This window comes from Bombina bombina, chromosome 2 (genome assembly GCF_027579735.1).
Source record: "Bombina bombina isolate aBomBom1 chromosome 2, aBomBom1.pri, whole genome shotgun sequence".
Taxonomy (NCBI): Eukaryota; Metazoa; Chordata; class Amphibia; order Anura; family Bombinatoridae; genus Bombina; species Bombina bombina.
This window is the reverse complement of record NC_069500.1, coordinates 964,909,203-964,922,271: the sequence shown is the minus strand read 5'-3', so window position 1 is coordinate 964,922,271 and position 13,069 is coordinate 964,909,203. Positions and strand designations below refer to the sequence as shown.

Genomic DNA, 13,069 nt, shown 5'->3' with positions numbered 1-13,069 from the left:
GAGGGAAGCTCTAGTAGTGAGTCAGAGGGCGGAGCCACAGCTACCCAAATAGCCCACGTAGTACTATTCAGAAGTGTATTTCTGACCCAATAGGGGTCCTTTGTTTAAATTCTTCCCTAAAGTTCTGCAGTTCATTCCTGATCAATTCTTTAAGGGATTTAGAATTATCTGCATTTTCCTCATTGCTAATAGAGAGGTTTTCATTATGACGATACGGCCTTTTTAAACCACTTTAACTCTTTGGCTTTGTGCAAGTTTGTTTATGCAAGTCTTCTATTTGAGCTATTAAACTCTGGTTATATTTTTGTAAGGTGGCCACGTTTTGGGCAAATTTTATCCTGGACTCGTTCTGCCTCTTCCTCATCTAACCCTAAGGAATAATTGTTACCCCTCAGTTGCTCCAATTGTGAATTTTGTACTTCAATTTTATTTTACATTTCATCGTTCACATAGTGTAGCAGACCGCAAGTTTTGAAAATGATTTTGTCACGTTTCCCCCGCTTTTGAGGTTGGCCCAATTTTAACAGCCCTTGAAAATTTTTGTTTTCGCCACACCATATATTATTTGCAATATTTTTATCCTTAGTCTTAATGTAAGCGCTTCATTCTCCTTTAATACTTAATCTATTTTTAAGGTGAGTAATGGCTTCTGTTTTAAGCGTTTCTGCCTGACTAAAGGGCGATTTTGGGGAACATATTTCAACACTATATATAGATTCAATTGATTCACTTCTAGCAACAGACATTATTATATTGGCTTAGTATTTGGTTAAATTAAAACGCTAATACAATTTTGACCAACAAGAAGAAGAAAAACATTATTCAACAATATTAATATTAATTGAAATATGAATAAAAAAAATAAATTTTCTTAATCAATTTTTCAAAAAAATAATTTTATATATATATATATATATATATATATATATATAATCTCTATTTACTACAAATATATTATATCAATGTGATAAATTTAATAATTTCTACTAGCGGTGCCTCCAAATAATATGTCAGTATATAGCAGGGTTATAATATAATTTATTTAATAATTATCCTTTAAAATAACCTCCAATGAAAATGCATATACAAAACAATTAAAATCAATATTTTATTCCTAACTTCTTTATATTGGTTAAAGTTATAAACACATTAAATTATATTTATAGAAACCATATTATGAATAAGATGATACACACTTATGCTGTTACAATAATCAGTGCTTTCCAAACTGTGTGTCGTGACACATTAGTGTGTCAGCAGCAGTGTGTAGGTGTGTCCCTGCTACAGCACAAATTTCTTTTGAATTTAAAATTCTTTTTAAATGTTTTTTTTTTTGGTTTCTGACTTTCCGCCTGCCTGCTACGCATATCACGTAGTTGACACGTGATTGATACCTAGGGGATCACAGATCATTTTAACCTATTGGCGCAGCTTAGCGGGAACTGAAACTATTCCCATTGGCGGCACATTGGCTCTTGACTCCACGTGTAGTCTCCTCAATCGGCTCGTGACTGCACGTGTAGTCAGTGAGTGGGACAGCAGTGTGTTTGCAGCACGGTCAGTAGTCAGTCGGACTCGCAGAGCTCTGAGGGCAGCAGCTTAAACGCTGAGCTGAAGTCAGAAGTCAAAGTCTTTTGGTTTTTTTTTGCAGCTAGCTCCCAGTAGTGCATTGCTACTTTTGATATATGGATAGGAAGTGGAAGCTTAAAAATGCTTGATGATGAAATGCGAGTGTCTTTATCTAATATTCCACCAAATATTTAGAAACTGTGTTTATCCCATAAACCTCATACATCCCATTAAGATAGTAAGTAGCTATTGGTGTTATTAAATTTTTTTTTTTTTTAACTCTTGCACATACATACTGTTACTTGTAAATACATTTTGTTTTTATATAATTTATGTATGTGTCCGTATCTCTTAAAAAAAGTTAGTTTAACCTCCTAGTTGCTAGTATAACTGAAATGATGTAGGTCTGAAAAGTGTGTCGCCAACATGAAAAGTTTGGAAAGCTCTGAAATAATATTTACCATGCAAACCAAATGTACCTTTAAAACTAACCTTACTCACAATGAATCTCCCAAATCAGAGTCGCATTAAAATACCACAATATGGACCGCTAACTTTTACTTAGCCCACAAATTATTCTATATAACTCCAATTAAAAACATCAGAAATATATATACAGATGGCCCTCGGTTTACGCCGGTTCAATTTGCGCTGTTTCAGAATAACAACCTTTCTTTCTCAGTCATGTAACTGCTATTGAAAAGCATTGAAAAGCAGTGCACTAATTAAAATAGCCAGTAGGAGCTGTCCGCTTGTGTTGCAGCAAAGTTATGCAACTTAGCAGACTGAAATTAATCTGTGTACACAGAACAGACCTTAGCTATCGAGCAAAAAGATCTAGCAGCCACTTCCCTATTATCTTCCTGTCCAGCTGCTTGAGGTGAGTGTGCCTAACTGTCTATTAATCACTGCAGATTGAAATGCATAGAATAGGTGCAGACCCAATATTATCTAACATGCTAACAATGTAGAGAAATGTATGCAGAAAAATGCAAGTCAATTTTTTTTTGTTCATTAAACTAAGTTTGATGATACAGTCTATTGTGTGATTATTTAATTAGGTTTATAATGCTGTTTAGCATTTAATGTTTTCATTTTAAAGCTTTAAAAATTAATATATTAGGTGTTACTTATGACAATTTTGAGAGGGGCCTCGAATCTAACTCCCTCACTTCCCATTGACTTACATTATAAACTGGGTTTCAATTTACAACTGTATTATTAATGCAAACAGCCAATTTATCTGAGCTGAAATAACCTCTTATTTAACTGCAATAAGGCAATTCTAAAATATATAGTTGCAAATATAAATTATTTAGCACTAAATATGACTAGTTAAACTACACAGGACTATGAACATGATCTTAAAATACAAATGGTGCCCTTTTAAAATTACTAACTGGCATTGCAATCTAGTTGTAGTTACCAAATACCTTTGATTCAAATATTATATATATTTATCAATTGCGTATACTTTACACAAATAAACAAATTAATATTTCAGTTTTCTCCGATAAGTCCAATTTCACCTCATAAATTAAGAGGTGATTTTTGCAAGATGGATGAAAGTTAGATACAGATTTGCTTTATAGAGATTGGATTCCAAGGCAACAGTTTGTCAGTCAAAATTCAGCAGCAAAGACCTTTCTTTTTTTCTTCTCTTGCATGAGGCTATATCACGTGATATAACCCCACCCCTTTTTATTCTAATCCTTGGTGAAATTGAAAACCCCCCATGGAAGCTTGTCTGTGATAGGCCCCTTGAGCTGAACATCTCTTGGTTATTTGGGAGACGCCTCCCTGAGTAGCCAAATGCCTTTTGGTTGTAATACCATTTTTGAACCATAGGTGGCAGCAGATAACCAGATATGCAGTTTTTTTTTTTTTTTAATTCTTTTTATTGAGGAAAACACACAGGTACAATCAATTAAGTGCATATACTGACATGCCAGGTTACAACAACAAGAGATTTCATATTATGGAATGAACATAGCATGTAAAATAACGATACAACATCTAAAGTAACATATTGGCCTTTAGAAAATACATAGCAGTATCATAAATTTTCATAAAGTATAACACATGTGAACTGCAAGCGTGTATACAGATTACTATTATAACCTGGATTAATCCATGCAATGGGAGGGTATGTCAAGTTTTGTTAATTATTACCTCTTGTTGCACCTGCGCTTCCTTGTTTTTTATTTTTAATACAATAACACACAACACAGAACAAAACAATAAAACTCCCTAAACTAAACATAGAAAAAAAACCACGCCATACAGATCAGTCAGTGGTGTAGATATATTGTCAGTCGTAGTGTCAGTAAGTCGTGTTTCATATGAATGATATGAAGTGATTTGCCAGTCTTCAGGTTATACGACAGGGTCTATGTGTCAATATATGGTGAAGTTCTGAGATAAGCTCGGAGTAATTCAATAATGGGGAAATTACCAAAGATCCTATATAAGGATGATCATGAAGGGAGTCGCATTCCCCGGGAATTTTAATAAGATTGCCTCTCTCATATCAAATCATAGGTTTCAGTGTCTTAAAGGTATACCAACTATTTAAGCATGGGCTTTGTCAAATTAAAAGTTATTTTCCCTCAGAGAGGATATACATTTAGAAATGTGATCATTTGTCCTAAGATTCTCTGAAGGAGTCAACGATACAACAGCAATAACCCGTCAATAGGGGGGCTAATGTCCGATAAGTTTACAAGTCGGCTATGAGGCAGAGATCTACTATGCGAGGTTGTGGATATGTTAGAGTCAGCTGGTCAGACCCGATATGAATTCACCACCGGATATGAACATCTATTGACACAGTAGTGCAAAGTGTAATAGGGTATATGTATAAAACAACTGGCTGCCCCTATCCAACCAGAACAGAGAACATACACCACATCCAGTCACACATAGTAAAACAATAAAATAAAATAATATAATATGAAATAAAACTCGCTACACTAAACCTATAAACCAACCTCAACAACCTAGATGAGACAGATGTGCAGATATATTGGCAGTCTTACTGTCACTAGCCTATATTTCAGATGCAGAAATTGATTTGCCAGTGTTTAAATTCTCACATATCTAATCCTGAGTTTAGTTGTCTTATAGACAGGGAAGCTAGTGAAGCATGGGCAGATTAAATAGATCATTATGCACTTTGTCTAGCTAGTGTCCATACATCCTCAAGCAAGATATAAATTTGGGGGTGTTAACTGCAGACACATTAATGGAGTCAGCAAATGAGTGCAAAATATAGAAGAGTATATATAGAACAGGTGTCTGCCCCCATCCCCCAACCCCCAAGAGCACATTCTGTAAGTAAAGGACTCCACATGTCGCCAGTAGTTGCCCGTGTATATACAGTGAGATATGTATTACCATGCTTTAGAACAAAATAAGCAGCTTTGATAAAATGCTCAGGTTCCCCTAAGCAGCCATTAAATAGGACAAACTGCATAAATCAAAACAAAATAAAAATTCGGCTAGTACCATACAAGACTAAAAGCTTGTAATTTAGACCAAGGGGTGAACAGCAGTCCATAGTGCAAATGTGTGGATTAAAATGTAGCCGATAAATAAGCAAGTTCCATGATGCCTGAGTCTTCATGTGAAGTTGCACACACAGTCTAGCCAGTCCCCATACGTTTATTGTGTTATGAAGGGATTCAAGATTAAATGTCATTAGGTTATCAGTCCCTACCAAATATAGACTGCCAGGACAAGTGTTCACCCAATACCTGCTGGAAGGGATAATCCACGTAGTGTAACTACTCTAGGAATGATTCGCCATATGGTACAGCCAGGCCATGGTGCATTCATCTCAAGGGGCAGCAAGATATGAACACCACCGCTCTTTAGAGGAAATACGTGTGAGGTTTCAGGGTCGCCAAATTCTGAATTTCTATTCAATGTCGATTCAGTCAGATCAGATGGCTTGCATTCTTGGCTCACCCGCAGATAGTAGAATGACGTAGGTGATTCCAAAGCAGATGTCTGCCATGATTTCCAGGGAAAGTCCCCCACAGTAGTGCCGTACATTGCACACATGTCGTCTTCTGGAGCTCTGATTCCCATGGAGTACGAGAAATAGGTGTCTGTATAATAATACCGATAGGCTGATACAGGTCCCCCTGGGTATTTAGCCTGTTGTGCTGAGATACAGCTTGTCGGGTGACCAGTCAAGGTGCGTCCTTCACCAGTCTCACATGCGTCCGGTCTCCGCCGGGTCACAACTGCTGCCTTCTGTACTTCTTCGCATAGCTCCAAGCAGGTGTCCAGTAGACCATCCAGCAGCGGGGTAAACACTGCACTTAGCTCTTTAATAATGTCTGGGTTAGCAAACATATTTACTTCAACAGGTGATGAGTAGATAACGGTGGCGGTAAATAGTTTCCCCTAACGTGTCAGGGAAAGTCCTTCTTGGATAAATGCCTTCCGGGGTTGAGAAGATGCTATAGTCTCAATCCACTATGGTTCCCAGGCACGAATTCTGCCAAGGGAGGTGTGGATGGCCAAGAATTACGGCAGTAAAATGATAGTTAAAACATAGTCTCCACAGAGCTTCAGCCTGTTGCTGCCATCTTGGAATGCCTCCCACCATCAATGCTGCTACAGTTTAATTATCTAACCTTTAAAATGTTTATTTTATTTACTATAATTCCAGTATTAATAAATCATATGCTAAATATACCTGGGACCATATAGTGCCATTTTCTTTGATTATTTTAATATGAAATAGGAGTATACTACTAGTAATCATATTAATAAGCAGTTTACTGTTAATTATTTTTCTTCAACGAATCATAGCATTTAACATCCTGGCATTATATTGTATCTTAAATGAAATACTGTATATTTCACGTTTCTAATAATTTTTGAGTGCATATATTTATGTTTATGACCAATATTCATAGGACATCTTGTTGTCTGAAAAATAAAGAAACAGATGTTATTTTGAAATAAACATGTATACATTTACTATACAGCTATTTATTAAGTTCAGAAAATACTAATATAATCTAATATTTTACTGTTAGGCACTTCTTCTCAAGATATATATATATATATATATATATATATATATATATATATATATATATATATATATATATATATATATATATATATATTTATACAGTCTGAGTATCAATTAAATCTTTGAGAATTATACAGTTCATTTATATGAATTTCTAACTTCTCTTTTTTTTTAAATCACGATTTACATTTCCAGTTTGTCTGGGATGAGAATGTATATTTTAACTCAGCAGGGACAATTTAACACCTAGATGAGATGAGCTACATCCTTTGAGAATGGTTGTATAATTCATTATCCTTACAGCCGGAGCAACTGGTTTTCAGATAGGGAAAAATTATTTGCACAGGCCTCCTTTGAAATGTATAATTGGGATATTCTGGCTTGTGATGTGTTCAAAGAGGTCCTTACAGACATTGAGAGGCCCATTTATCAAGCTCCGAATGGAGCTTGAGGGCCAGTGTTTCTAAAGACTGCTGCTCCATAACGTAATCGTCACAACTCAACCCAATCCAGTATGATCGGGTTGATTGACACCTCCATGCTTGCGGCCCATTGGCTACGAGTCTGCAGGGGGCGGCGTTGCACCAGCAGCTCTTGTGAGCTGCTTGTGCAATGCTGAATACGGAGAGCTCTCCGCATTCAGTGATGTCTGTCAAACCTGATCCGCACTGTCTGATCAGGTCCGACAGACATTTGATAAATAGGCCTCTTAGGCTCTTTCCCTGTCCTCACTAATTGAACCAAATGTTTTCCCATTTTTACCTAGCTTGTCTTAAACAACAAGGAGGATAGTGGTGATCTGATAGGAACTTTAACTTCACACCTTAGGCAGGAAACCTTTGAAAGCAATTCCTTTGTTGTTGAAATCTGTGCTTCAGAACGAGAGGGGATTGTTTTACAAACAGTTTCACAAATAAAATGAGTTCTTGGTCTTATCATATAGCTATGTGTAGATAAATATACATTCATATATATATATATATATATATATATATATATATATATATATATATATATATATATATATATATATATATATATATATATTATTTAATAACACTCACAGATATCCTGACACACCTTTAGATTTTTTTAATCTAAAGAACCAGATTACGAGTGGAAGGTATTTAGCTCTTTCGCTAGAGCGCTAATTGAGCTAGAAGTAAACTTTTTGTATGCGTTGGGTTGTGCTCATATTATGAGTTTAAAGAAGATCGCACGCACAATAACCTATTCCCCTATTGAAGTCAATGGAGCAAAAAAAAAATGAGGGAAAAGTGGAAAAACACCCCACTCGCACGCAGACCCGATACCATACTCATGTGCGCTATGCGCTAAACCGACATAAAAATAGGAATATTTCACTTTCCGATGTTTTTCTGTTTATTTATGAATACATATGTCTAACTATATCTGATGGTATTTCGGTACAATATATAAACACATGCACAAAATTCTATATAGGTACAGATACAGTTTCTCACAAAAGTGAGTACACCCCTCACATTTTTGTAAATATTGTATTATATCTTTTCATGTGACAGCACTGAAGAAATGACACTTTGCTGCAATGTAAAGTAGTGAATGTAGTGAATGTACAGTCTGTATAAGAGTGTACATTTGCTGTCCCCTCAAAATAACTCAACACACAGCCATTAATGTCTAAACCATTGGCAACAAAAGTGAGTACACCCCTAAGTGGAAATGTCCAAATTGGGCCCAATTAGCCATTTTCCCTCCCCGTGTCATGTGATTTGTTAATGTTACAAGGTTTGAGGTATGAATGGGGAGCAGGTGTGTTACATTTGGTTTTATTGCTCTCACACACTCTCATACTGGTCACTGGAAGTTTAACATGGCACCTCAAGATCTCTCTGAGGATCTGAAAAAAAGAATTATTGCTCTACATAAAGATGGCCTAGGCTATAAGAAAATTGCCAAGACCCTGAGACTGAGCTGCAGCACGGTGGGCAAGACCATACAGTGGTTTCACAGGACTGGTTCCACTCAGAACAGGCCTCACCATGGACGACCAAAGAAGTTGAGTGCACATGCTCTGCGTCATATCCAGTGGTTGTCTTTGGGAAATAGACATATGAATGCTGCCAGCATTGCTGCAGAGGTTGGAGGGTCAGCCTGTCAGTGCTCAGACCATACGCCGCACACTGCATCAAATTGGTCTGCATGGCTGTCGTCCCAGAAGGAAGCCTCTTCTAAAGATGATGCACAAGAAAGCCCACAAACAGTTTGCTGTAGACAAGCAGACTAAGGACGTGGATTACTGGAACCATGTCCTGTGGTCCGATGAGACCAAAATAAACTTATTTGGTTCAGATAGTGTCAAGCGTGTGTGTGGCGGCAACCAGGTGAGGAGTACAAAGACAAGTGTGTCTTGCCTACAGTCAAACATGGTGGTGGGAGTGTCATGGTTTGTGCCTGCATGAGTGCTGCCGGCACACTGGGGAGCTACAGTTCATTGAGGGAACCATAAATGCCAACATGTACTATGACATACTGAATCAGAGCATGACCCCCCCCCCCCTTCAGAGACTGTGCCACAGGGCACCTCCAAGACGGCCACTGCCTTGCTAAAGAAGCTGAGGGTAAAGGTGATGGACTGGCCAAGCATGTCTCCAGACCTAAACCTATTAAGCATCTGTGGGGCATCCTCAAACAGAAGGTGGGGGAGCGCAAGGTCTTTAACATCCACCAGCTCTGTGATGTCGTCATGGAGGAGTGGAAGAGGACTCCAGTGGCAACCTGTGAAGCTCTGGTGAACTCCATGCCCAAGAGTGTTAAGGCAGTGCTGGAAAATAGTGGTGGCCACACAAAATATTGACACTTTGGGCCCAATTTGAACATTTCCACTTAGGGGTGTACTCACTTTTGTTGCCAACGGTTTAGACATTAATGACTGTGTGTTGAGTTATCTTGAGGGGACAGCAAATTTACACTGTTATACAAGCTGTACACTCACTACTTTACATTGTAGCAAAGTGTCATTTCTTCAGTGTTATCACATGAAGATATAATAAAATATTTACAAAAATGTGAGGGGTGCACTCACTTTTGAGAGATACTGTATATATAGGAATATCTATTAATAAATACTTAAAACATATTCTGCTTTGTTATCCTATAGCAACGCAAAGGTAAATGTCTTATAATTACAAGCTGTCTCTTTACTCGTCACATTACCCTCCAGCAATCTTCTTTGTGTAGCAGAGTTCCAGAGGAAACCCTAGCACACTTACTACACTGTACTGTAGGCATACATGCAACATGGCTGCAACAGTGCAACTCAGACACATGTGAGCTCACGCTTACATCTTGTTCTTAGACCAGTATTAGGTAAGAGAACAGTAGGTGAAGTAGAGAAAAAACATATATATGTATAGAGAGAGAGATCGCTATCAAGAAGTGTAAGAAGTCGTGTAATTGTAAATAATATTTTTTAAATGTAATTTTATTAGGCATTGCTAACATGAATTCCTTCCAAACAGTACAATCTGCAATGCCTCTTTAATGAACTTTAAATGTTTTATTTCTCTGGATCCGAACGTTTCAAATTAATACTCAAACCAATACTTGTTTGTTTCTGAATAACTCAGTCTAAATATATTTTTTTAATTTTTTTCAACTATCTTACAGGTATAGAGAGCAGCGAAAAAATTCAGCAGACCGGCATTCTTCAAGTGCTTGCAAATCTTTTGAACTCGCAATCCAACTGCACAGCAAAAGTAGCTCACATCATAGCAGAAATAGCAAAAAATGGTGAGGTTTTCCAAGGGAACTTTAACTGCTGGAACATCTTCCGTTTTGCTCTTCATTTGTCAGTATGTTTTATTTCATCTTTGTTTCATTTCTTAGATTAGACCTTGTTAAGTTGTCATTTCCGTAGCCTCTTATATCATTTTTAACATGTTTATGGAAATTATGCATCCTTATTTCATTTATTTGTATGCTTCATTAAATTGTGTGTATGGTTTTGTGTAAATTAAGACACAGGTTTTTTTTTGTGTGTGTGTTTGTAGCTTGATCATCACCATGTCAACTTCATTACTATCATATTACAAAGAATTGCTCCATAACAGAATATTGATTTTTACGTTTATGGTGTATAGTCGGAGGTGGAAAGTAGCCAACAGATTTTACTAAAAGAATAACTGCAGTATTATTATTATTATTATTATACGCCTTCAGTAGCAGCACAGAAAAAGCACAACTGTAACAAGACAACCAATAAGAAGAAGAAATAGTATATAACCATTCCCCAAACAGCCACAAGGCCAATTTCAAGTCAGTCTTCTCAAACTATTATCCAGAAGTTAGTTCTCCATCTAATATGCAAACATTGAAGTTTAATAGGATGATAAAATTAAACTAAAAAGAACAAATAAAATAGCGAAACCTTTCAGATTCTATTTATTTTTACACCACTCTAAAAATGTTAAAAGGCATGGTTAAAGGGACTGTCTCCTTGTTTTTTTTATTGTTTAAAAAGATAAATAATACCTTTACTACCCATTCCCCAGCTTTGCACAACCAACAATATTATATTAATATACTTTATAACATCTAAATCTCTGCCTGTCTCTAAGCTCCTGCAGGCTGCTTCTTATCTCAGTGCATTTTATTAACTTTTCCGGCGATCCCATGCCTGCAGGTCCTCTGTACTTTGTCAGCAATGACAAAACCGTCTCTCTCCAATCCCAGGGGCGTCCATCTGGTGAGGCCACGCCGTGATTGGAGAAAACCGGTTTCGTCATTGCTGTGTAAGTACAGCAGGAAGAATTATACGGGGGATCGGCGATCCAGCGTTTCAGGAGAAGAAGGTAAGTATTTGTAGAATCCGGTACAATGTAAACTTTCATGAATGAAAGTGCCCCTGTTTTTAATATTTTTTTTTTTAACGGGCACTTTATCATGAAAGTTGACATTCACTTTAAATACAGGTAATTGCAGAGGTAATAGGGTATACTAATATAACAGTGTTGATTAAGCAGAAATGGGGAATGGGTAATAAAGGGATTATCTATCTTTTTAAACAATAAAAAAAATTCAAATAGACTGTCCCTTTAAAATAGATTGCTCTGAAAGTGGAATTCTGTGATCAAGGGGTGGCATGTTGTGGCTACAAGAATTATGCCTAAGTCTTAAATCCTTAGTTGCTGCCTTCCCTCTTGTGGAGTGTCTGCCAAGAGAAGACTCAGTATGCCATAGTCCATGCTGGGCTAAAATGGAATTGGAGATTAGATAGTGCATCTTTGATATAAATCATCAACAGCTGAACAGCTGGAAAGGACAATTGTACAAACTGCTTTTCTGCTTGGAAGAAAAAGTGTGAATTTGGTACCAAAAGAAAGATGAAAAAAACCCAGCATTGTAAACTTTACAAATTGTTGTGACAAAAATATGAAGGAGGAAAAGAACTGTGTTCATATTACAAAGGTTGTGTAGAAATATCAAACTAAATGCCTGTCATATGCTTAAATGTTAGAGATTCTTTATCACTTGTGATTTTTTTTTTTTAAAATAACATATGCCAAAATGGTTACAGATTTATGTGTATACAATGATAGGACACACTTTGTGTACCCAAAACCATTATAATTTAATCATCTCTTAGAGGTACAGTAAACACCTTGAGAATTTCATATAAAATGTTATGTGAAGTAAAATTTCTTTGCGATATGTTCTCATTATTTATATTGTGCTCTTTTAGCTTAGAAAAGTAAGGATTTTCTTATTTTCATATCTAGAAATGCACATAGCAGACCTCTCAACACTAACCCTGCTGCATATCTTTTCCTAATTGTCAGATAACCGCTGCAAAATAATCATTATACTAACATAATGACAGTAGCTAACTTTGTCCTCTGCAGACTCAAGCTCCTCCATATAAGGAAATAATTGGGTGGAGTTTTCCATCTAAAGAGGAGGAGAGTCCACTGCTTCATTCATTACTTGTGGGAATTAAGAACCTGGCCACCAGGAGGAGGCAAAGACACCCCAGCCAAAGGCTTAAATACCTCCCCCACTTCCCTCATCCCCCTGTCATTCTTTGTCTTTCATCACAGGAGGATGGCAGAGGAGTGCTGGAGTTTTGGAGTAGTCTCTTATGGAGGGTAGTACTCTTCGCAGTGGGACTGGAGTTTTAAGTAGTCCTGTTAGCCTCTCAGTGAGAGCCAGGGTGAAAGTTAGAGCCTGGAGATGCAGGGAGAGTCTTTCTGCAAAACCATCCCTACTCATATTAACAGCTCCATAAGCAATCAGCGTTGACGAGTTTCGCTACCTGCTTTCTTCACTCAAGTCCATATCAGGAGCGAGGCTACTAACCTGTCACACTTGAAGGGCTGTGTTCCTGTTCCACGGCGTAAATTCTGGTATGATTGTTTCATTTTTTTTATTACTAATGATAACTTAGAAGACAGAGTCACAGTGTGG

The 13,069-nt window shown here is 37.0% G+C and overlaps 1 protein-coding gene across 3 annotated transcripts in view; it reads left to right on the top strand.

Annotated features, from left to right (window-relative positions):
- The window catches only part of RAP1GDS1 (Rap1 GTPase-GDP dissociation stimulator 1), a 488,321-nt gene that overhangs the window by 199,312 nt on the left and 275,940 nt on the right, over positions 1-13,069 (top strand). For 2 of the 3 annotated variants that reach the window (XM_053703455.1, XM_053703456.1), the window contains exon 3: positions 10,274-10,396. In XM_053703455.1, the coding sequence (XP_053559430.1) occupies positions 10,274-10,396 (123 nt within the window). Of the gene's footprint in view, positions 1-10,273; positions 10,459-13,069 lie in introns of those variants that run through there. The other variant, XM_053703457.1, reaches the window with a different exon arrangement.